This window comes from Micropterus salmoides, unplaced genomic scaffold (assembly GCF_014851395.1).
Source record: "Micropterus salmoides isolate LMB-PRFRI ecotype aquatic unplaced genomic scaffold, ASM1485139v1 Ms_hic_scaffold_6, whole genome shotgun sequence".
Classification (NCBI taxonomy): domain Eukaryota; kingdom Metazoa; phylum Chordata; class Actinopteri; order Centrarchiformes; family Centrarchidae; genus Micropterus; species Micropterus salmoides.
Genome location: NW_024044348.1, coordinates 32,821,938 through 32,847,954, shown reverse-complemented (window position 1 = coordinate 32,847,954; position 26,017 = coordinate 32,821,938). Strand labels below are relative to the sequence as shown.

The 26,017-nt window shown below is 41.0% G+C and overlaps 1 protein-coding gene across 1 annotated transcript; it reads left to right on the top strand.

The window, feature by feature from the left end:
* The first annotated feature begins 4,027 nt into the window (after window positions 1-4,027).
* On the top strand, window positions 4,028-17,568 carry sv2ba (synaptic vesicle glycoprotein 2Ba). Its single transcript, XM_038702290.1, is given in 13 exon segments — window positions 4,028-4,766; window positions 9,462-9,642; window positions 11,359-11,396; window positions 11,399-11,509; window positions 11,972-12,105; window positions 12,694-12,783; window positions 13,409-13,522; window positions 13,674-13,762; window positions 14,017-14,181; window positions 14,267-14,400; window positions 14,559-14,759; window positions 14,865-15,024; window positions 16,107-17,568. Coding segments are annotated over 13 exon segments (2,070 nt in total). The 5' UTR covers window positions 4,028-4,297; the 3' UTR covers window positions 16,291-17,568.
* The last annotated feature ends 8,449 nt before the right edge of the window (window positions 17,569-26,017 follow it).

Here is a 26,017-nt window from a genome sequence, read left to right as displayed (position 1 = left end):
CCAGTCCATTAACACCGCTCATCTTTAGATGGTTTGCTACACATAGTACCATTTGTCAAATTCTTCAGCTAAAGCTGATTGTAGAGATGTGTAGAAAAGAGGATACTCTCATGTCAGTTTGAAGGTCTCCCATTGCATGCAGGAGGAATCTTTGTTATCAGGATCTATTCAATGCAGCATATTTTTGGTAGCAAAGGTATTGGCATGAACAACAAACATGTTGCTATTAAATGTATTTGACAGGTTAGCAGGCAGGTTGTCCCCAGAAATTATGGAGGATTGTCCTTTGACCTTTTGAAGTCACAGAGGAGCTGAGATTAAAATGAACTGAGTTGTTGCAACATACAATATGTAGTTGATGCATTCTAATAGATGTTTTTTTTCAAAAGTGCATTCGTAATATCTCAGAGCCAATCAAACCCCTCACCCAGCTACTTACTGGAGCCCTGGTGGTGCAAACTGGTAGTAAAGGTCAGTCATTTTTATATCAGGACAAGCAATATCTTTTGAGGCAATAAGGTTACAGTTATGCTGATGACATCATGTGCAGGTGTCATGGTGCCCTGATGTGCTGATAAAAACATCCTATCCAAAAAAAGAAAGAAAGAATGACAATGGATCACAATAGACACATCTGTGTTTAAAGGGTGAAGTACGCTGTAGAATTTATTAATGATTTTGTCCATTTCCATACTTCCCAAATATATTACAGCTCATATCCAAGTCCCTGGATGTGCAAATATGGGTGAAGAAAGTGAATAAATAAACTTCCCCAACTCTCAGTTACTACTGATGAGGGATCCCTGAGCAATGCACTTCCAGATGATCAAAGGAAGGCAGAGCAAGGCGCTTGGAGCTGCCCTCTGACCAGCAGTGGAAGAGCCTGGTTATACTGAGTGAGTCCCAGGTGACTGAAAGAATCAAAAGGAAGCTATACCTGAAGAAAAAGGTCTTCAGCTGCTGGCCCCAGAGCAACTCAACTCTTGCATCTACTGTGTGTCTGCCAACAGCATTTCCTCCAAAATCTGATACCACAGCATTAATATGTAACTCCACAAGTGTGCACGGTTCCGTAGCTCTCGGTAGAACAAGCTACAGAAAGTGATGAAGCGAAGACGACAAAGTTTGGCTCATTCAAACTAATAAATTATCTGAGAGGTAAAAGGTCACTTGTGAAATTGAGATAGCTTCTTGTAAATTATGTTGTGACCTCTCTGCTTCACGTTAAACCTCAGACTCACATTGATTTTCACAATTCAAAGAGGCTCTTTGACTTTTCAACACCGGGGACGCACTCAGAGGGAGGCAGATCGTGACCTATTCAAACTCTGCACAGTCATAAATGCTGTGTGTGTGTGTGTGTGTGTGTATTTGTGTGGGGTTTTTTGTGTGTGTGTGTTAGGGGTAAGTGGGGCGGTGGGGGGGGGGGTGTCTAGTTGATACATTAATAAACACTAACACAGATCAATAACTTAGAAGAGAAGGGAGAGGGAGGGAGACGAGTGAGTACAGGCAGCCTAAGTGTTATGTAAGCGCCAGCTGTGAATGAAGGCTCTGCAGCAGGATGATGAAAGCAACACTGCTTTCCTCAACCAGACACCCTCTCAATTTCTCTTCTGGATTGTTCATGTATTATTCCTGTCACTGAGGGAAAGAGCAACAAAACTGCTGAACGTGATCCCATCATGGTACTGCATTTCCGCTCATTACTCCTGGCAACAAAGCTGATAAATGCAGACATTTTAAGACTAACTTTGGGATTTTAAAAATACATGTCCAAGAGCTGCAAATACATGTCAGTGCACAAATCCAGACCCCATTATCTACTGATGCTATCAGCCGCCTCTATGACTTTTGTGATGAAACAATAATGTGAGAAAGGGAAAAATGAAAAAATAAAAATCAGCAGTCTTAATCTGGATTAAATTACAGTGTCCGTCATGCTGGCTCCAAACCAGAACAAAACAGACCAACCTAAACCAAACCAACCATCCACTCGTCAGATGGTAAGACTACAGTCATTTCTGGATGGAGCAAGTAATGCCCATTTTGTATTCTGAAAACAAAAATGTAATAGCACAAAGTGACATTCATTTAAAAAATATCTGTATAATAGGCAAACGGAATGTTTTAACATTATTACATAACTAGAGTCTGTAAAAAACAACACATATTTCAAATGTTACTTAAGGAAAAAAAGAAAACACAACAGCAGTGTTACTGCCGGTATTAAAGCTAGGGCTTCTCAAAATGAAAAGTACATTTCCCACAAACCCTGTTGCTTTTTACTGTGAAGAGGATGTTACCGCTTTGTTTTTTCTGCTTTGCCTTTTCTTTTGCTGAAAACAATATGAATGTTTTCATATCAACATTTGATTTGTTTCAAAATATGTAAGACTAAAAGCTAAAAGCTAAAATCCTTAGCATGTGTGAGAAATGGCTCAGTGTTCACGTTTGGTGTAAAGAACCGATTTTAATGCAGTTTTTGTTGAGATATAGATATTAAATGCAACACACTGTACTGATAAGGTGTCAGATGCCTTGATTAATCTTCACCAACATGTCAAAAACAGTTACAGAGCAAGCATTTTGGAACAGTGGTAAACTTTTGAAAGAAGGTCCTGTGGACCCCAGGAAGAGTAGCTGGGGATCTGAATATAATATATAAGTTTTTTTCTTACGGATGAAAACTTGAATTCTTTAGCCATAAGACACCCCTATAGTCATTAAAATACATTTGGGGGTTTTGCTCCAACAGGGCTACATGGTCAGCTATGACCAGTAGTTTATAGTAGCTATGTTAGCTAATATTAGCAAATGTTTAGATTAGTACATTGTTGTGTAACTAGCATAAATGAGTCAGCAAACTTCCTGTATGACTCTTCTCTACTTGTGCTTCTATTGCTGCTATGGTTTAGCATTTATCATTATTAACGTTCTTTAGCTTTTAACTTTATTTTGTCATTTCTTCTGTTAAACGGTACGTGGCTAGCTTTAAAGGTAGCACCGTCAATCTGCCCTTGAGCATGGCACTGAGGACTAAGTTGTCCTGTGGACCTCCCAGTGTGAATGTAAAGCAGTAGCAGCAGAGAGACGTTAAAACTACAAAAACATCTCTGAGTACACAGATGGACCACATAAGGCACAGGGAGGTTGATTTTACAGTTTAACAATGTGAGTCAGTATCTCACGAATTGTGTGCTCTATTTGACATTCAACTATGTGGCTTGGTTGTCTGTCCCAAAATGTTTCTACAATACGTCATCATTTGTTATCTCTAAATTACAGAGGATCCAGCCTCAGGCAAACAAATTGCTTGATTTTGTAAAAATATGTGCATGCCTTCACTGTGTACGTCCTTTAATCATGTCAGTAATGTATGTGATAAAACGGAATGTGATTTGTGTAGCCTTACTATTGGCGCCTCTGGCCACTATCAAATGAAGATAAATCTGGATTGTGTCATCACTGCAGCAGTGCTATGTGATGGATCAAAATGGCGTCAGAGCATTTGAGCAGGGAGACAACGAGATTATCTGGTTGTGTGGAAGGACACGCAGCCTACAAGGGAGACTGGGAGTGCTCTTTCCTGCCTAATGACACTTTTAATTTCTGCATTTGTTTATGACTTAAAGTTGATTAGATTGACAGGAAAGGGAACTATAGCAAAATAGCAAATAGCTTGACTAAATCGTTAACATACACCGTGGGAGAGAAATTCAAAACAATGGGGAAATGTCTTGCCCTTTTATAATTATACGACATATTGTAGGGAAATCATACACTTTCTCTAGCCTTTCTAGGACTTTGTCCTTGCTTGTGGTTCAAAGGTCATGATGTGCCCTAAATGTTTTACAGTTGAATGAAACCCTTTGAGATCTGATTGTGACTTGACTTAGCAGATGCCAGCTGTCCCAAAGGGGACTGTTACACAGCAAGGTCTCTGCCCTACAAGTGCATTATTCTTTGCTGTTATGCAGACAGACTATTTTTGATGTGATGTATGCATTGTGTTTTAGGTTCGGTATGCAGCACTGTGCAAATCAAGGAAGGTAATAGTCTTTCAACGCAGCTGTTGAGGCCTTAAATTTGAGACCCAGACTCCTCAGAACATCGAGCCACAGAATACCTGCAGTTTCCTTTTGACACCTGGAATCCAGGAGACTGCAGCAACACTGAGAGCAACTCGCAGCTCGTTAGGAGGATTATGTCATTATAACTGACAACTTGAGCTTCCTCAGAGTACGACGGCTACAAGGCAACGTCAGTCCTGCTTCACTTACACCCAGCAGGAGCCATGGATGACCCCTACCACAACAACGTGAACCAGCAGGTGACAGAGGGTGGAGAATACACCTACACCCAGGATGGAGGAGGCTACCCTTATCAGACTGACTACCCTCCACAGGAAGAGGATGCTGCTAGCGATGCCACAGAGGGCGCAGACGATGATGAGCAGATGTATGAGGGGGAGTACCAGGGCATCCCCCACCCTGACGAGATCAAGGAGGCGCGGCGCGCAGCTCGGTTGGAGGCCAGGAGGAAAGCCCGTCAGGCTGGCCAGCAGGAAGAGGAGGAGGAAAGCCTGCCAGAGCAGTACGAGACCATCATGGAAGACTGCGGGCATGGGCGCTTCCAGTGGATGCTGTTCTTTGTCCTGGGCCTGGCCCTAATGGCTGACGGTGTGGACGGCTTCGTGGTGGGCTTCGTCCTGCCCAGTGCTGAGAAGGACATGTGTATATCCAACTCTGACAAAGGATTGCTGGGTAAGTGACAGCAAAGGGAGGGAAGATGGAAAAACTGAGGTTTCTGTTGCATGTGGTGAAAATGTATAAATTATGTTATTCCAAAATTATGTTGCCACTTTTAGACTTAAAATAATAGATTAAATAGTTAAGTAATAGTAAAATAATCAAACAAGACTAGGCCGCATTCAGACTGCAGGCCAAACTGACCCAAATCAGATTTTTTTTGCTCAAATGTGACTCATATCTGATTTTTGAGTGGACAGCCCCAGTCACATGGATCTGGTCCAAATCAGATTTTTTAAATGCGACCTCAGTCTGGACAGTCAGATTGGAATCCATGCGACTCTGACGTCACTCTAAAGCAACCGTCACGACAATTCTGCACTAGCAGAAGTAGCAGCCATTGCTCCACAAAAAGCCATAATTAAACATGTGGCCCGCTTTCGCCTCCTTCCTGTTATCATTTGCTAGTAAATTCCCTTTCTTCCACAATCAACTAAAAAAATCTGCTCAAAAATAAAACATTAGACGCTAACCTCTGTGGCCTCTATGTTTGCATCTGTACAACAGCGTGCTGTGTGTGACGTTGTATTATTATTTTGCGCGTGCAGGTCACTTTCAGGTCGTGGCCAGTTCATACTGGAGTCTGATATGAGCCACATTTAAAAAACAATTTGAACAGTCACACTAGCGGCTCTCTAAAGATTCTACTAGGCACAATGGTTATATAGTTATAAATCGTATTGGACAAACTAAAATTTTGACTGTGAGACGGCGCTAGACGAACAGTCAGGGGATCCCCATAGTTTTTACAATTTATCCTAAGGGGAACATGAAAGTCTGTTCCAAATTTCATGGCAAGAGTTGTTGAGCCATTTCTTTCAAAGCCCCGAATTTAAATCTCGTGAGGAAATTTAAATCTCATAGTAGGGGATAACCCAAGTCAATAAAAGGCAAAAAGGCTTGAATCTTTTAGGCAAATGCAAAAAAAAGGAAGAACAAAACCAACACTGCATGTCCTAATAGAGTATGGGTCGACTGTGAGCCACCTTATTGAGTCACTGGACAGTGAGCCTTGTCATTGGTACTACAAATGTCTGGAAGTTGACATGAGAAAAACGTGGCTGCTTTCAGTATACTTTTAATGTTGGATACACTGTGTAAAGAGGATGGTGTTTCCAGTAATTTAGTTGCCTGCTAGCTTCACTTGTTCCCAAATGTTGTACCACAACAGTAAACACAGCAAAAATCTTTACTGAAATTTGTATGCGGCATAGAGCCAACTAACTGGGAAATGTACCTTGAAAACGTCTGTTCCTCCCTTTCTGTGCAGGCAACTAAACTGCAAATTAAAGCCCCTCACCTTATTTCCCAGACCTCGTGTGTAGCCAGGTGATATGGCAGATTGCACATCGCTCATTTCATTTTAACAACAAGCTCCTGGGATGAGGCATTGCAAGAGATTGATGAGGAACCCGGTGGTGATTGTATTCAGTTTGTGTTCCCAGGCTAATATGGAGCATGTTGCTGCAGTCAGAGAGCCTGGCGGCCTGCAGCGCCTGGTGCAGAGCTGTCAGATACGCTTCAGGCCTCTGACAGGCTGTGGTACCAGGAGGAAGGCCTGGCGAAAATGAAATCACAGCATCTGTGCAGAGCGGGAGGGGAACATTGATCACTGACTGAGAATATGAAGTAGATCTGTGGAATGATCCTGTCTGATTCACACTCATGCTCTGTTCACCGCACTCACGGGAGCAGAAATGTGTTTATTCTTAACCTTAGTCTTCGATAGCAAGATGCCCAAAGCTTTTGTTAAAAACAGGGGGGTTGGTGCATTTACCATTAATGTTGCTGTTATTGCTTAATCTATAGAGTCAAAATACCTGAGGCTTATAGTGGGAGACACAATGTTGGAGACGAAGAAGCAAAATGCTGGCAGTTTTTAAATCCCAGGCTTGATGTGGTTGTAGACATTGAACTATGTTAAAGAAATTGCTATACTTGCAATGCAGCTATAGCATTTCTGGAATAAAACTGAAGTTGCAATTAAAAAGGTCATGCATAAATTACAAGCTGGTTTTGTGAAAGTTCCCTGCTGCCATTTAAGAGATAATCTAGAATATCCTTTGTGTTTAGCATTGATGGCTGCAGTGTTTTTGCACTTCCCACTCCCAGAAACCACATGTCAGTCAAGCATGTTCCTTTTGATTGACTCTGACTTTTTATACTTACCAGAGATTTTTCTTTTTCTGTTAAGCAATGACAGCTTTACTGCTCATGCATAATATCCAGCTCTTCCTCTATTTACTTCAAACAAACTACTGTTACCGTTGTATGACATGTGAAATACTATCTCTACTTGTGCACCTGCTTCTCGTAGTTCTTTGTAACTGCAAACTAGTTTTAAATGGGTGCTTTACTAAATTGGGTCACATCATTAAAACTTCAGGAACATCTTAGCTAGTAAGACTTAAACTATTTTACACATTATGTCAGTAATGTGTAAATCGGTTGCTTTGAAACACCTCAGTGCTGTCTAATGAAAAACAATCAACACTGTTAACAGGAAGCACTTCAGTATCCCACTCTGTAACTTCCAAAAATACAGTTTAAGGGGACCTAGCTACATATTGAACAGACTTTTGTGTGACGTCACATGTGTTGACCATATCCCAGTAGTTTACCTCTCGCTCTACCTTATTTCTTTTACTCTGTTAATATATCGGCATATATCGGCAAGCGAATCATTAGCTTGCTAATATGTATGTGTTATTAGCTGCATGTGTTATTGTCAAATCCTTCAGTTTAGCAAACACCTGGCTGAAAAATATTAATGGAACAACTCTCTTTATAAGACCTAGTTTGTGTGGTGCAGCTTGTTTTAATTTAGTGATGCTTAAAATATCCACTTAGTAAACACTTATAGGCTAAGTCTGAACTTAGGAACAGCTGGTGCAACCGGCTCCAGGCCAGCAATAGTAACAACTTTCCTACACTGGCTACAAATTCAGTAGCATACTGCAGAACTGACATAACAGAAAAATTTAGCAGATTATTACTTTAAGGCTTTTCACAATTCATTTTAGGAAAATGCTGCCAGGTGCTCATTCTTCAGTATTCATAAAACTCATTACATTATATTCTATAAAATGTTGCTCTGTTGTTTAAGGAAATAAAAGTAAGAAAAAAAGAGCTTCATTTGAGCTTAATTTCTTCTATCTGGAATGAAAGTGAACGATCACAAACTGGAATGATAAACAAAAGCAGAAGCGTTGAATGACATGTTTATGTCATCCATAAAGAAAAGCCTCACATCTGTTTTAATTATGTACACATGGTTAGTATTTCTTTAGACAGTACTTATTGTGTGATATGAATAGATCCGTTGTCCCTTCATCTTGATGTGTTACATGCACAAACAGTGCTTTCACTTTTAATTTTACAAGGGGAAAAATTATTCATTTCCCCTCCAGGGATTCAGTGTCGTCACTGCGCTCAAGGACGCTTTAACAGGCAGATAGAAGCTTGTTGCTGCAGGGGCTGATCCTGGGCCTCCACCTGAAGGACAGGCTTTCTAATCACAAGGCCACTGTGTCATCCTGTCCATGTGCATATCCAAGGCATACACATGGCAGTATGGAACAACTTAGCCAAGATATTAGGTGACATGTCAGCCTTGAGTCTTTGTCCCCTGGTGCCCTGGGCAGTCTCTTGTTGAATGAGTTAGGGATGTGTAGCTTGGCGTGTGGAGCGCCAGAGCATCTAGATAGTCTAGTAATCCACAGGGAAGGTGCACACTATGGCTCCACGTGCTGTTAAGCTGCTTAGTCCCACTGTAATTAGGGCTGTGTGTAGTAAAAACACAGAGCAGGCAGGAGGTATCAGTCTAAAGGTTTAAACAACATGGTGAAGAGGATGGCCGAAGCTGCAGGTTCGAGCCCTGACACTGACATCAGGGGACAGCACATTACTCTCCCCAGAGACATAAAATGGAAGTACATAATCATTATTATCTCCTCGGTGCAGTAATGGGCAGCACAGTAGGTTACTCTTGAGGGCTGTTGCCTTACAACAGAAATAAATGACACATTAGACCTCCTGCCTATAGTGCATGCTGGGATAGGCTAGACATGCTGCAACCCAGAGTGGCAATGTCAATTTTTGCATGTAATAAAAGTTAACAACAAAATGACAAGACACATGGAGCAATATGTATCACGTGTGAATAAACCTGAAAGCAGATTTAAAAAACATGGAAGGTGAATATTGTGCAAGTGAAGTACTCATAAGTGCCTCAACGTCCTTATAACCTTTATTCCTCAGTTTTCTGGGAATGCCATTATCAGCACTAAATCTTTTCTTGGAATGTCATTCTGAACATTCAGAAATGTTGATCAGAAGATGCATCACACTGAACAGTACAGTACAAAGGGTGACGATTTCTCTATTCCTCTGTTCTCTATTCAGGTGTTCATATAAGGGTAAAGGGGGCCCCCTTGTGGAGATCAGGAAACTCCAATTACAGAAATGCTATAGTTATTCCTTCCAATGATGTTTGTGTGTATGTATGCAAATAGTATCTGTAAAGCCTACGCTATGTGTTTCAGTTAGATCAAGTGCACACTGTGGGAGTAAAATGTGACTTGACTGTAGGTGTAAAGGTCTCCTCCAAATGCCACAAAATGAGGTTTGTGTTTATGTGTGTATTTGCAGGTCTACTGGTGTATGTAGCCATGATGGTGGGGGCGTTGGTGTGGGGGGGTCTGTGCGATAAGATGGGGAGGAGGAAGTGTCTGATCTACGTCCTGACCATCGACCTGGTTTTCTCCTTCCTGTCCTGCTTTGCTCAGGGCTACGGCTTCTTCCTCTTCTTCAGGTTCTGCTCCGGCTTTGGGTGAGACACTTATATTTAACATTTATGTTCACGTGTACATCCTCAGGCCTCGCTTGAACAAAAGACAGTGTCAGCCGGCTATTATAATGACTGAATGACTATTTGAAGATATTTGTTCCAAAATAAGATACTTGACATTTAAGTAAGAAACAAACTGTGGACCTTCAAGAACACCAGTTGACTCACTTAGTTGATATGTTTCATTAATTGAACACATTCACATTTCATGCTAGATTTCTGTTTATTTATTTCAAAGGAACATTTCTTTACTATACCAATTAAGTGAACAATGTTCTTTGTGTTGTTTTAATTTGAGTTTTCCTGCTGATTTCCTGCTGTCACCAGCACCTTGACGCTGTGCACACATTGATTTTGCAGCTTTCAAAGACACATTTCTTTTGATAATGATTGCAGCCTGAGTGTACCCACCTGCAATATTGATGTTTGAGCTTTTTGCTAAGCCAGAGAATACAAGGTCACCGAAATAAAGCGTTCAGCTGTTGCTGATAATGAGCCCTGTGTTAGTCATTAGCACTCACATCTGCAGGAGACGCGTGCCCGTTTTGCCGGCTTCACAAAACATAAGGGCAGTCATGGCAGTCTCCAAACTCCCGTGTAAGATTTGTCATCATGATAAAAAAAGATAAACCATCTAAGATGCAAATTATTGTCTTGGTGTTAAACATACTGCAGTGGTTTTGCTAAAAGTTTTGCTGATCTTCATTTAATGTGATTTCCCTGTTGTTGTTTTTTTGAGTCTTTTAAATTAGTATTAAATTGGGAAATATTACTCAAATCATATAAAAGAGAAAGATAAGCATTTTATTTTCCTTTTTCTGTAATTTGGGTTCAGGAGCTGTCTGGATGATGTCTCATAAATACGATGATGATCACATCTATTACTGTAAAAGAAGATGCCCAAGATACTAATGTGTTGTAGCCCAAGACCAACCACTCTCAGCAGGCTCCAGCCAGAAAACATCCAGTCTCATTATGTGAACCATTTATATGTCAAACCCTCCTCCTAATTTTAACCACATCAGCATTCAGTTGCCCTCAGCAATTCTTCATTATCTCAGAAAATGCTTTTCATCCCAAGTATTCAAAACTGACTTTTCTGAATCTGGCTTTTAACTTGTAGTTTTTCAGAGATGGATGAACTTCAAAAGTCAAGGTCTGTTAACGGGACAATAAAGCTGTTAAAGCTTTTACTTTCTGAAAAGGTAGAGAACATTTGCAACATAAAATGTTATTGTACACATTTGTAATTCTGTCATAAACCTTTATGCTTGGCTATTTATTTGATCATAAAGAATTTACCCAAGTCACAAAAAAGTGTTGTCAACAGTTTTCATTGGAACTACTGTATTTTTTTTGTAGAAAGTAGATCCAATGAAAATGGTTCACAGCAAGGTTTGTCAGTCATCCAGTGCATCCAGGACATTTTTATTGATTCTTTTAAATGTAATATTGAAAGTTTTGAGCACTACAAATTAAATTCCATGCACCTACCATGTGTTGGGCTGCAGGAAGACACAGATGTAGAAATAAAGCCAAATGCATCTGTGGAATGAGAGAACATGTGTTTTTGTGTAATTGTGTGAACCTGCCTTTAAAAAAAAAGATACTTTAAAGATCAAATGTCCTCTATATCCTCAGAGGATCATGGACAAAATAAAAGTTTATACACGAGATGTCTTGTGATTCCTCCCCCAGCATTGGTGGCTCAATCCCGATAGTGTACACCTACTTCACCGATTCCTGCAGATGGATAAACGTGGTGAACATCTGAGCTGGCTCTGCATGTTCTGGATGCTGGGAGGCCTGTATGCCTCCTTCACCGCCTGGGGAATCATCCCTCACTATGGTAACACATACACAGTGACTCGCATAACCACACACACACGTAAATACAGTACACGTAGACGCCCATGAAGACACACAACATTCAATTAAACCCAGAGGACAGAGATAATATACTGTTTATTTCACTTTTGTCAAATTTGAATTCACTGGTGTTGGATTTGTGGGACTTTTTTGTGCTTGCTAACATGCCTCATCGTGAGACGTTTCCCTAGCAATTAAACATGAATAATTCACATTAAGGATTGAAAAATTATTTTATGGAAGTCTTATATAAACACACAGTTATATATGTGTAACTGTAACTTTCAACTTTTGATTCTTTGCAATGGTTCAAATGCAAAAGTAGATGTATCAGTTCATAAATGAAGTTTTATATATACAACAATAAAGATGTGTTTTGTTGCACCACAGCAGTAAAGCGATGCTGAAATATTAACATGCTCTTCACTGGATGGTTTTCCAGGTTGGGGCTTCGCCATTGGTACTGAGTTCCAGATCCACAGTTGGAGATTATTTATTTTTGTGTGTCTCTTCCCGGCGCTGGCTGCACTTGTCGGTGTCATCTTCATGCCGGAGAGCCCTCGTTTCCTCCTGGAGGTCAGAGCCAGTGTCACCAGATAAAAACACGCACAAGATTAAAATGTGTTTCATTGTCTGCTTCAACTGCATAACACAAAGAACTATCTGTACTGCTAATACAAGAGAGATTAAGAATAACCACAAAAGATATTGAGACACAAGCTCCCTTTCCTAATATGCATTATGTCAGCGTATGGTGTTAAACATCAAGCTGTGATTGGTTAAAAATGTTGAGTCACCAGCCACCACAGCAACATCCCACTGCTGTGCAAAGGTAGCAAAAGTCTGCTAAGGCGCCACCAGGACACCACCCACCCCTGCTTCTCATCCAGGACATTGTCAGACCTTTAACCACATGTGGTATTGTATTTGTATGTTACAGCAGGGCTGCTCCAGCATGTTCATATCACCCCCCACACACACACACACAAATTATCACACATTTCCCCACCTGATTACAGACAGACCCTCATGGGAACATTGTTACTCAACTGTATCTGTCCACGTGTATGTGGGAAATAAACGTGCCTTAAACAATAAGAGGTTAAAATTGTTCATGTAGACATTCATAGGTAATAGCTTGCATGTGTGTGTTTTCTTTCTCAGAATGCCCGACACGATGAGGCGTGGATGATCCTGCGACGAGTTCACGACACCAACTGGAAGGCCAAGGGGGAGCCGGAGAGAGTCTTCACTGTAAGCCTTACTTTATAGCGGCGGTTTTGCCCAATCGCTCACCATCAATTATCTAATTTAGCAGTTCATTAACAAAATAAATGTAACTACAGGCTATTTTATCTGATCCTCAGCTGTCACAAATGACATAAATGATTTCATTGTTCCATTTAATTGTAAGCCATGACAGCAGGCCAGGATGCACAATCGGCTTTTTTTCACAGCTAACATTCTGACATGCCCTAGTGGGAAAATCGCAGGTGTTATTAATACCATTAATGATGGCTGCAGTGCATTTAGGTGTTCCAGGTTCAGGCACCTGTTGTTGTGCAATAACAACAAACGTTTATTGCTTATTATTAGGTGGCCTAATGAGCACCACATGTTTAAAAATCAGTACAGATGTTACAGGGATGCCCTGAGAAAGACAGCTTGCAATTTGACTGATTAAAAAAAAGCCAGTGTGTGTTTATAATGTGCTGTTTTCTTTAATATACTGTATATCATTTTTCAGGTTTTCATTAAACCCTGTTTTAAAAACTTTCAATTAGATCATATACTCTCAATTTCTCTTGAAACACAGCCATGAAATTAAAGATTAAGCAAGTTATTGTTGATATGTCCAAACTCATCTCTCTTTATGAAGGCAACCAACATTAAGACTCCACAAACTCAGGAGGATGAGTTCATAGAGATCCAGAGTGACACTGGAACTGCCTTCCAGCGCTGGACCGTCAGACATATGACCATGCTGCAACAGGTCTGCAGATCTCTCCTACACACCCGTAAAACAGGATAGAAAACTAACTTTGCATTTGTCTCACGTAAACTGAATGTCTTGAAAAGTGCTTTCGTCCCCTTCGTGCAGACCTTGCATGTTAATCTTAATTGTCTCTCCTTCTGTCCCTCAGGTGATGGCTAACATAATGTCACTAGCAGCGCCAGAGCTCAGACTGCAAGGCCTCTTCCTGGTTATTGTCTGGTTCTGCTTGGCCTTCAGGTAGCAACAATGCTATTTAGCCTGTAGACCCACATGTCTTAGTAGAATACACTTATATCCCTAATGGTAGATTTGCATTCAAATCATGGATTTTTAGAAAGTTAGTTTTAATAAGTGGACATTTGTAAATTCTCCAAGGCAGAGCCTTTCTGAAGAAAGATAAAAGAAAGAATGTTGCTGTCAAAAATCTCACTTACCCTTGCAGATTCCTTTGTTTTTATGTACTCATATTTCTGTGTTCCTATGTGTATCAGCTACCATGGACTGGGAGTGTGGTTCCCCGATATGATCAAATACATGCAGTTTGAGGAGTACGAGTCCAAGGTCCGAGTGTTCCACCGAGAGCGGGTCGAACATTTTCACTTCAACTTCTCTCTGGTCAACCAGATCCACCGCGAGGGAGAGTACATCCATGACAAGTACGTTTCCTCAACACAGCCCCACTATTATATTTACATTCATGTTTATTCTACTGCTTGATGAGTTTTCTTTCCTTTCATTTAGGTTCGCAAACATTGAGATCAAGTCTGTGAAGTTTGAGGATTCTCTGTTTGAAAACTGCTACTTTGAGGATGTCAAGTCAACCAACACCTTCTTCGAGAACTGCACCATCAAAAACACTGTCTTCTATAACACAGGTATTGTGCTCACTCCTTAAGGTCTGGGGCTGCAAAAACTCAACTAACTAGTAGTATAAATTATATATTAAAACCATCAGTTTACATCCTAATGTAAAATTTATTCTAGAAACCGCTCGCTTCGCCTCCTTTTACAGCTGTCCCTCTGTTCTCTCCAGACCTCTGGCAGGAAAAGTTCAAAGACTGTCGAATGGAGAACACCACCTTCCTCCACCCAAAGAAAGGCTGCCATCTGAACTTCCAGGAGGAGAACGACATCGTCATCTACTTGGTCAGCTTCCTGGGCAGTTTGGCGGTGTTGCCGGGCAACATCATCTCAGCATTGTTCATGGACAAGATAGGAAGGATTAGAATAATAGGTGAGATCAGCAGAAAGTGTAAATGCAGTATTAGTACAGTAACCCTGGACAGGTGGTGGTGGGGGGGTTGTGTAGTTTTTGACAAATCTGTTTCTTTCTTTCTAGGTGGCTCTATGTTGGTGTCGTCTGCCTGTACTTTCCTGTTGCTGCTAAGTTTCAGTCAAGGAGCTGTAATATGTTGGCAGTGTCTCTTCTATGGCGCCAGCGTGGCAGCCTGGAATGGATTAGAGGTCATTTCTGTGGAACTCTACCCCTCCTCTAAAAGGTACAGTCCAACTTTATATCCACTAATAAAAGGTCCAGTGCGATCTCTACCATACAGCAGTTCATCTCCATCTCTTTCCCGCAAGGTTTAGAATTAACCTTTTGCTAAATCCCTCACCCAAACAGCCAAACACGTTCAATCATAGCTTAGCAACTGTAAATAAGCTTGCCTGCCAGGTTTTGAATTTCTACATGTTTTGAAGTGATGTGCGTGGGTCTGTAATAAGAGAGATAATCCCTATTAAAAGCATTTGGTAAGTGGTGTGTTATTTTACCTTTCCAAACCAAAGACACAAGGGAAGAATTTATTTAACAGTGTGTTTATCTGTTCGTTTGCAAATGTTACAGCTTACTACCTACAGTAATAATATAGTGTTATTCCGAAGCAGTATGCCATTTTCTAACCACGTCATTTTGTGGGGTTGCGTTTCAAAAAGCCCTATTCAGGACAGTGTAGGCTAACAGCGGCAGCTCTGTCCTGTTGGGAGAAGTGTACACTCCCGCAACTCAAGCTAAACTCATTTACCAAGATGGAGGTAACATTTGTCAAACTTGTCACTTCGTCCTCATCCTCAAACCTGTCTCTTGTAAAATTTATAAATACGGTTTCAAGATATGAACAGTAATAAATCTAACCTGTGTGTGTCGCCTGTGAAAGTGCATTTTTCTACAGTATGCAAACAGGGATTTGTTAAAACAAAACATTGTTTAACATCAAATCACCAAAGTAAGTTGGAGATGGAGTTTCAACCAACACACAGTTAATAATAACTAATTAGTTCATTAGCTAGTTATTTAGCTGATCTGACAGTACCTCCTCTCCACTAAGACTTTAAAAGTAAATCTCATTCAACTGGACAAAGACTATAAGTCACCTCATATTACAACTTCATTCTCTTTTGCTGACATATTCAGAACTTTCGCATTTTTGCAATATTTTTCAATTTATTTTATTATTCTTGAGTCAAATAGCAATTCACTGTTACCAAGAAAAAATTACTCACTCAAAACATATTTTAATTCATCAATCTGCCATGCAAAAAGTTGTTCATCTAAACTTTGTCTGTCTTTTTGACTTTGCAGAGGGACAGCGTTCGGTATCCTAAATGGGATTTGTAAGTTTGCGGCCATCATTGCCAGCTTCATCTTTGCAGCCTTCATCGGCATCACTAAGATCATCCCCATCTTCCTGGCCTTCGCCGCCCTCGTTTGCGGAGGTCTGGTAGCTCTCAAGCTGCCCGAAACCCGGGAGAAAATCCTCTCTTGAAAAGCCAAACTCCTGCAGCCTCCAGGCCTCAACCACAGTTTAGCTATGGGGGAAAGCTTTTTGGGATATCAGCTTAAACTGAAATGGAAAGACAAGGAAGGAAAAGTCACACTGTGCTAGCTGTGTGGATGAGCCTGCCATGGTTATATGATTAAAAATGTTGAAAACCTGTCTGGTTGCCTATGTGAAACTGTGGTTGCTTTTTATTCCCTCTGTAAGCTCCTCAGTCTGCCCAGCGATTCTGTCACATCGTTTAAAAGTTGTGTTTGTCATTTCCTTTTTATTATTTACTGCCCATCCTCTATTCACACACATACACACAGTGTAACGTTTGTTTTGTTTAAGGTTTGTGTAAAAGAAAGATTAATATGAGATGATGTTTGTGAGTGTACGTGAAAGGTGATGTAGTTCATGTTACCATATTGTGCTTTGGTTTCATTCCCTTTTGGAAAAAAAATTAAGAGAGAGGACTAGTCAAAACTTGAACTTGATTTGAATCCTGTTGTATTCACCGCCGAGGCTCAGCAGCAATTTTACTGCTGGTGTTGTTATTCAGAGAAAACGCCTCTTTAGCTCACCCAGTCTGTATTAATTCTTCTTTAGTTCACATGTTGTTGCTTGGTTTGTTCTCTCTATACATAAACCTGGATCAACCATTTTATTATATGTAGGAGTTTTTTTTATTTTATTGAATCCACAGCTGTTCACTTCTCCCAATTTATCCAAATCCATCCTGAACAGCTGACCGGGTTCTCCTCCTGTTTGTCGTCTTGTCCTCAACTGAGACATTGTGTCTGTTCTTAAATGTAGAGCTGTGTTCTGTAGGTGGTGGTAGTGTAGAATCAGTTTTATCTGTCACATCCTGCCATGACAAAATGTAAGGAATTGTTCTGTTTGTTTATTCAATTATTTTTCGTCTTTTTTTCTAAACAAGAGAATGATACAAATCTGTTTTGATATGATGCTCTCGTTTTAACGTTCTGAGGAAGAACAGTTTTACAGAACCTGCTGCATTTCTGACAACATGTGTCAAGATTTCTAAGGAGCATGTTACTTTTTTGGCTTGACTGAGCTGTGTGTGTGTGTGTGTGTGTGTGTGTGTGTGTGTGTGTGTGTGTGTGTGTGTGTGTGTGTGTGTGGTTGTTGTCCACATGTCTGTGAATTTACTGGTACACAATAATCTGACTACCAATACTATGTTTGTTGTTGTACATACTGTAGACCTGTGTATATTAGTTGTAAAATAGTAGCTCCATCATGACTTGAATAAAGCTGAGGGCTTATGATCCAGTTTCCTGGTTAATAACATATGCAGAATATGTGAGAACGTGATGAAACAAGTTATACACTTTCAAGATTTCAGATTTGAATCCCAGAAATATTTTGAAATATATGAATATATGAAATATTGAAATATTTTTGGAAATACGACAGGTTAAAGTAGAAGATACCAATCTCAAATTTGTTTGTATAGAGCCCATGGAAAGAGCAGCTTAGCTTAGCATAAAGACTGGAGAAAAATAAGGTAAAAAATAAGCCTGGAACTACAGAAAGAACTGGAGTTGGTGAGTTCTGAGTTCACTCAGAGGCTGATGTGAACACAAACAAACACAAAGGAGCTGTATGTCTATTGCTAGCTAGCTTACAGCTAACTGTGTAAAGGTGGTACAGTGCATTGGCTGGTTGGGGTGAATAAAAGCAAACGTCTAGCTGTTCAATTTGCAAAAACTACGCTTCATTTTCTGTCTGAACACACCTTAAAGCTCACAAATCAACACATTATATTTCATTAATCAATATGTACCGCACACAGTACTGCCACAGTAACTTTTTTACTTTTGGACAGAGCAAGGCTAGCTGTTTTCACCTGTTACCCATCTCTGTACTTTCCTAAACACCTGCTTTGTGCACAGACATTGAAAATTGTATTATTATTATATTATATCTTATTCTTGACAAGAACAAAAATGTTCCAATATGTTGAACTATTCCTTGACCTGACCTGACAACTTCAAATACGCATAATTTATAAAATAAAATCACAGAGGATGTCTTTATGAATTTTAGATGTAAAGAAGTCAGGGCTGATTGAACAGAAATCATTCAAATCCAAGCTCTGAAACAATCTTGATCGCTTTCTAGAAACATGTTATATTTCAGGGATGATAGCAGTGAGTGGGCGCTGAATATAACTGTTGCCATGTCAGAGGCAGCTGTGTGTTGGGGGGTAGGTGAGCAGGGATTGTAAAAACATGGCAGCACACAAGTGTGAGCAAGTGCCGGTAGTGGAAGGATGTGTTTACTCTGGCTGAGGTGTGAAAGACAATCTGCTGATCTGTCCTCCAGGTTTATCTGGATGTCAAGTGAACAGAAGACACACACTGGAACTAATGCTTAAAATATGATCTAGTTTGACTTCAGTGAGATTTGGTCGATCAATAACTGATTGACGATGGATAGGTTTTTACCTTTCTAGGGGGTGTCTGGAATATTATCAACATTCCCACCAGGTCAATAGTCAGTTCATGCTCTCTACTTTCAACTATATAATTGAATTCGCTTAATTCTGGGAAGTTCTGTTGAAATTTGTCATGTTCTGCAAATGTCATTCTCTTATAATTAGAGGAAATTTACTGTCCACCTCTGACTGACCCTCCAGTTGCAGCTATGTTTCACACCTAGGGTGCAGAATGTGTCCCCCTCACCTGGCACCTCACTCAAGCTCACACTCTCTCTCACACACACACACACACACACACACTCACACACGCTCACACACACATTGAAGCTTTCAAACTAACACATTACCACACAAATCTGAGATAAACCTTGTCAATCTGAAGCGACAATATATTTAAAACTTTTATTTGCCCAGGACTAAATGTGAAGCAGTCCAAGACTCACAGAGAGTAAAAAGTGGCAGCAGGAAAAACACTTTTACCACCCTCAGCAGAAGTTTAGGCAAGAAACCGCCGACTTTTGAAGTCATTTACAGTGAAATGCGATGGAACTGGGAAATGTTTGTGACATGTTTATATTCAAGTGTGTCTTACAGTATTAAGACCATTAAGGCCACCATGCGCCTCCAGAGCACCTTAAAGGTCCAGTGTGTAATATTTAGGAGGATCTATTGACAGGAATGCAATACAACATACATAACTATGGTATGTTGTCAGTGGTGTACAAAGACCTTTTATTATCATAAGCCTGGTTCACACTACACGATTTTGAGCCCTATCCGGCAGTCCGTGAGCTCGGTGCCCGTCGGGCTGTTATCATGGGTAAATCAGCGATCGATCGGCGGTCGCCAGTCGCATCAAAACAGCTCCCTAACGCATCACTGACACATCGCAGACACCAGCGAGTTATCTAGCAAACCAAATATCTGGCGGAGTCGGCCGACTCGACACCCACATCCAGCCAATGAGAGCAGGCAGCTACTTTTTCACCGCAAAACAATTTTTACTCCCCTCAGCTCTCTCTGTAGCACAGACAATCCCTGCTACCTGCGTGTGCTGATCCATTCTTTCATTCATATTCTTTATCTTTATAATTGCTAGCTTTATAATAACATATAACAGCTGTTTCGTGTGTAGGTTCGCGTCATTTCCCGTTTCACATTTCACGTGTTGTCTTGACAAAATGTAGTTGGAAGATCAGCCATCAGGACACAGCCGTTGTCAGCTCGTGTCCTGTGTGACCCCCTGACCCTAGTCACGTAGTGTGAACACCACACTGACTCCCGTCACAAGACGGCAAGTTGTGTAGTCTGAACAGCACGGCCATCGGTTGACGCTGAAAGTCATGTAGTCTGCATGAGCCTTTAGAATGAGTCATGCCACTAAAACGTACACACTGAACCTTTAAATGCAGTTTTCTGGAACTCTGCTGGAGAGGTGAAACACCATTCTTGCAAAAGATATTCCTTTGTTTGGTGTTTTGATGTTGGTAGTGGAGTAACGTGTTGCTCCAAAATCTGTCATAGATGCTCACTTTGCATTTGTTGTTTCTCCACTCCTTCATTAATTGTTTTCTTTAATTAGCCTTATTATAAAATATTGAACTATCTTCTGGTCTTGAAGTCAGACCGCAGTATTAATGAAAGCAGCATATTGCAACCAACATGGTATGAGCACATGCAAGGGACCCAGTAAACTTGGTTTTCCTTCCTTTGGAGGTTCATTGTGATTCAACACGATTTTTAGCTGTCAGAGAACTCAGCAGACATTAACATCCACTGGAGGAGTTACAAAAACTAGAAAGTAGAAGCTATTGATTATTTCACTATGAATGAGAAAGAAAAGAAAAGCTACCCTCAAGAGAACGAAATGATCTTTTCCTTCTTTAGAAAAGAGAAAGAGTGAAAATGAGTTGATAGAAGCAGCCAAAAAAATGTGAAACAAAATCCAAAATGTTGTTGAATTTCAGTTTATCTTAACCACTCATTGCATTTACAATAGCAGTGAACTGCAGTACTTGCTGTAGCTTCCCAGACGCCGCAATCAAGAACAAACAACAGCTTTTTTGTTGCTGTTTAACTGGAATAGAATATCTAAAAAGGCAAAGACAGAAATACATCAAATAATTTTTACAATTTCACTGTGTTCCACAATTTGCCATACACCCATAAATACTGATTTGATTTGTATATGTAGTGATTTTTATACTGTATATTTAAATATTTAAATTAAATATATATGTATATATATATATATATATATATATATATATATATACACAGACATGTTTTGCTAGCAATCCCTACTTTGACAAGATTGTTAACCTTCTATGATCTTTAATTTTGTCCTTGACTGTCTCATTTCTTTCCTCTGGTCTTTTTTCTTTGCTGTATCACTATTTGCCATGGCGCCAACCCAGCGCCCCCACAGGAATCATCAAAATTATGTTTGATATTATTCCTAGCAGGTCGTGGTGGGGTTGAGGGACCCTGGAGGCCCAGACAGGTGGCAGGCAGCCCAGCCTCAGACCCTGCTGTGGGTGTGCATCCACCCTGAGGTGTCAAACTCTCAGCCAGGCTCCCACAGCCTCGCCTTGGTTAGGGTGGCTGGCAGGGTCGCACTGCGGGTTCAACCCCAGTTCACCCTGCCCTCTGCCTGACACAGCACACATCTTATTAGTTTCCATTAGTTTGTTTGGGATGTCATGTGTTTTATCTTACGTTGATTCATGTTATACACTTAGTACACCTCACCACCCCTCACCATTCAACGTATTTTTCATTATTTCTGGGCCCTGGGGCTGGCAGGGCTTCAGTGGCTTCTGGTCAGAAGAGCCCCAAGCTGAAATACACCCTCTACAAACACAGGACAAACCAGTATTTTAGACAGCTTTGTGTTTCATCTGTTAGTTTCATAGAGTTTTATTATCGTTATCTGATTTTCTGCAAGCCAGTTCTCCATTAGGGACAATAAAACCTTAATAAAAAAATCTGAACTATCCACTGTGTTGAATAGGGATTGGATTTATGACAGGTTTGATGTTAATATGATTTAATAAACAACACTGACTCCAAGGGAATAAAAACAGACAAATTGAATAGCTCAAAAAAGAAGCTGCTTGCAATCAGTGTGGATGGGGAAAGCAGTGAAAAGCATAGACGTACTGACTCAGCATTAACCAGACATGGTGATTTTTGAAGAATAGCACACTTGAGCAAGTGTTTCTTTGGTCATTTTACAAATATTAAACTCAAGAAGGAAAATGAAATGAGAAAAGTTCATCTGTAAAGCTAATCTAATCTGTAAAAGTTTCTATTTGACCAACAAAGTTCAATACTGGCATCATAATGTGCTTTTATGCTGTGTTGTAAAGCTACCAAAGGTGTCATCTCTGAAAATGACGTCACCATTTCTGTATCAAAATGTTTCACTTATCCTATATAGGTCTGATATTGAAATCAAATCTTTTATGCTGTTCTACACATAGAGAGAAGAAGGCTGAGGGACAGAGAGAGAGAGAGAGGGAGAGAGAGACAGAGAGGGAGAGGGGTCAGCAGCCACAGTCTTTTCCAGCATTCCTGGTTCTCACAGCTGAGGTGTGAAGTGACGCCTCTAGACTCATCAGTTCTCATCAGTGTGAAACCATCACACCTCCACTTTAACTGGATAACACAGGTCATTATACTTCATTAAATGTATTTACATTTACTACGTTTACATTTTGGCCATGTAGGACATCGGTTCCTATCCAGAAGCGCTGACAACAGGAGCAGCAGAAGAAGATGCTTCCCTGCCAGGATCAAGATAAAGAAAGTAATCAGAGTCAGAGATCAGAGCTCACGTCTGACTTGCTGCGACTATAAAATGATCATGTTGGTGAGAAGTGGGATATAAAGTCGGGGAGATCAAGAGAAGGGCAGAACACACTGATGTCAGGTTCAAGGTTGGAGTGAGGTGACGAAGAAGGAGCAAGAGATGGGAGTTTCAGCCTACAGTGAAGACAGAATCCTCTCCGCTGACAAAATAATAGGCCTGTTTACGCACAGCACAATATGTAAGAATGTGCCATCTATCAGAATCATTGATAATGTTTCTCAGGGAGAAAGTGCGCAGTCTGCTGGCCCAATTTCCATCCATCCATCCATCGTCAACTGCTTATCTGGAGCTGGAGACAATCCCAGCTGACATCGGGCGAAAGGCGGGGTACACCCTGGACAGGTCGCCAGTCCATCGCAGGGCCACACATAGACAAACAACCAGGCACACACCAGGCATCACACCTAAGGACAATTTAGGTTCACCAATTCACCTAGTCGCATGTCTTTGGACGGTGGGAGGAAGGTGGAGCACCCGGAGAGAACCCACGCAGACACGAGGAGAACATGCAAACTCCACACAGAAAGGCCGGGACGACCAATTTGTGTTTTACAAAATGTTCTGCACTGGGCCCAGAGTTGAGTAGAAGCATGAATAGACACTGGCACTGACTCTAACTTTCAGGTAGCCAGCTAAATTGACACTCGAATAAACTCCCTCACCCAGACGTCACGTCTCCACCCACAAACCATTTAGGTCCAAACATCAACAAAAAGTCAAGGTGTGATTTCATGTAGCACCACTGTTCCTGAGGTTTTGGCGTACATGTTCAGATCCAGAGTCATCTGAATTCATCCATTGAATCTGGAATATATAATACAATATGATGACATTTAATTGTACTGGCTTGTTCCCTGATATTTAGATCCTGAGATTATGTGCTTGAACCTTATATTCATGCGTTGCTTCTATAGATTGATGTGTATTTGGTGGTGATTAATCTCAGTTTTATCTTGTCTTTTCCAAAATTTTTAATTCTTTTAACTAGTTGTAAATGTGATCATTTTGACATTTTTGGCGGTGGGATTATATTGGAGACACGTCTGTGCAGAATCAAGTGACTTTCATATTTGTTCACAAGCACAATATTGAAACATCATCATGTGCTTCATCAGAGATGGGAGTATTATCTTAGTGTCCTTCTATCCGGGTATGATACAATAGTTTCCCATTATGTTGTCAGTCGGCTGACCAGTGTCTTTGGCTTTAGTGTTATAAAGTGAATGCGAGAGAAATCAGATCATTCAAAACAAACCCTATCTCTTAAACATGTGCAAAATGCATCTGGGTTGCTGCAGGGACAAAACCCCACAATGCAAAAAAAAAAAAAAAAATGTGTTTATTGTTTTGAGCAGGAGTCAAAATTCACACTTCTGTAGCTGAACTTTCCCAGACACAGAGGAGAGGGAGAGGTGCTGAGACATGGTCCCAGTGAGGGAGTGTGTGTGTGTGTGTTCAGGGGCCTCTGCTTTAGACAGTGATGGTTTGTGAGAATCTGCGGAGGTGTCACTTCACACCTCTGCAGCCTGGCCTGGACTTATATACCAGTTCAACAGAGCTGAGCAGCACTCATAGCCTCCCAGTCTCTCCAGTCAGACCACTGAGATCCTCCACACAACATGGATACCTCCTCAGTCACTCTTCTCGACTACGGAATGCAGTACCAGTGGTGCTCAGACTCGGACCTGTCTAGCATCTCCTCTCTAGAAACCCTCTCCCCTGTCCCGTCTATGGACTCAAGCCTCTCTCCTTCCTACCAGCAGCTGCCGCAGTCCACTCCTAAAGCAGCTAAGACTGGATATCCCGATATCTGCAAATCCTTGCCCTGCTCCCTGTCTGGACGTGGCCGGAAGTCGGGCCGGGCTGCCCGGATCCGCAGCAAGCAGAGGGAGAGCGCCAGCGAGAAGGAAAAGCTGAGGATGAGGGATCTGACTAAAGCCATGCACCACCTCAGGTCCTACCTGCCGCCCTCGGTGGCCCCAGCCGGACAGACTCTGACCAAGATAGAGACTCTCCGCCTCACCATCAGCTACATCTCCTACCTGTCGGCCCAGCTGGGCCTCAGTGAGGAGGTGCTGTTTCAGAGGAGGGAACAAGGAGACACCTCAGCCAGTGACACCTCCTCACCAGACATCCTCAGCTACTTCCAGCATGGCCCTGTGGGAGGACAGGAGCCCCAGCTGCAGAACCAGAGCCTGTACACAGCCCAGTGCCACAGCCAGAACACCGTGCTGCATTCTGGGAGCTGCGGTTTTGGAATAGATCAGTACAGTAGAGAGTACATTGAAGCTCCTCAGAGAGACATGAGCATGGATGCCATCCTGGAGTCACCTCCAGCAACGCAGCCCTCCTGTCAGGTATGTGAACATTAACTCATTATTAAGTGCCATTAATGAAGTGAAGAAAGCACACCTCTTGCATCTTTTTGAAGCAAAAGTACAAAATGCTAATCAAATTTCCTGTTGATTTTTTGAATACAGATGTGTGGCAAAGACTTCTGCATGCCGTTGGTTCCCAGGGAGTATTGGTGTTAAACACTCCAGCACTGCACCGTCATCATCCAACAACAGACACAAACTACTTCTTTGTTTTTACTGCCTCACTGTGAAACAAGTAAATTATTTGAAATATATGTGCTATTCTACATTTTATTTATTTTGTACTGTGAAATGTGCCATGTAAATATTAATATGTCTAACAACTATTTTTATATTTCTTTATACCACTATTTATAATAATAAAATATTTAAATGTCTCATGCTTTCTCATCATTTGAAGTCTTGTTCCCATGACTCAGACAGGTAATTATTATGTGTCTTCTTTGGGTTTGGAAATTGTGGCTGGAAGTTGAGAATAACGGAATTGGTCATGTAAAATGATTTACACTTGAGCTAGGCAGCATGGAGATGGTTTTCAGGGAAATATGTTGAAATATGCTTCAGTGCGCCCTCTGCTGCTCATAAAGACACACTGGCACCCCACCCAAGATCAGCAGTGGCTTAAACTATGGATGAAAACTTCACCGGTCTTAGTGCTGATTCTCAGCAAAGCATAAAAATACACAGTCCTCCTTTCGTGCAAAAACTGTATTCCAAAGTTTATTTGAAGTTAACATGATGCAGAGTTCTGAGTTAGTCAAATAAATGGATATCTTCCAAATTCTGTATTCTGTACCAGCTTGTTAGAGGTACAATTCTAAATGGAAGCTAGAGTATCTGATGTTTACACACAATGTTGTCTTTAAACCCAAAATATTGTGTGCACCATTTAGTCACATGGAAATATTTTAGGTGCGTCCTGGTGGCCTGACAGTTGAGACACATGTAGCTGCAATGTCCTCACTTTGATTCTGTCCAACGACCTGTGCCATCAATACCCTTTAAGCGTTTCCC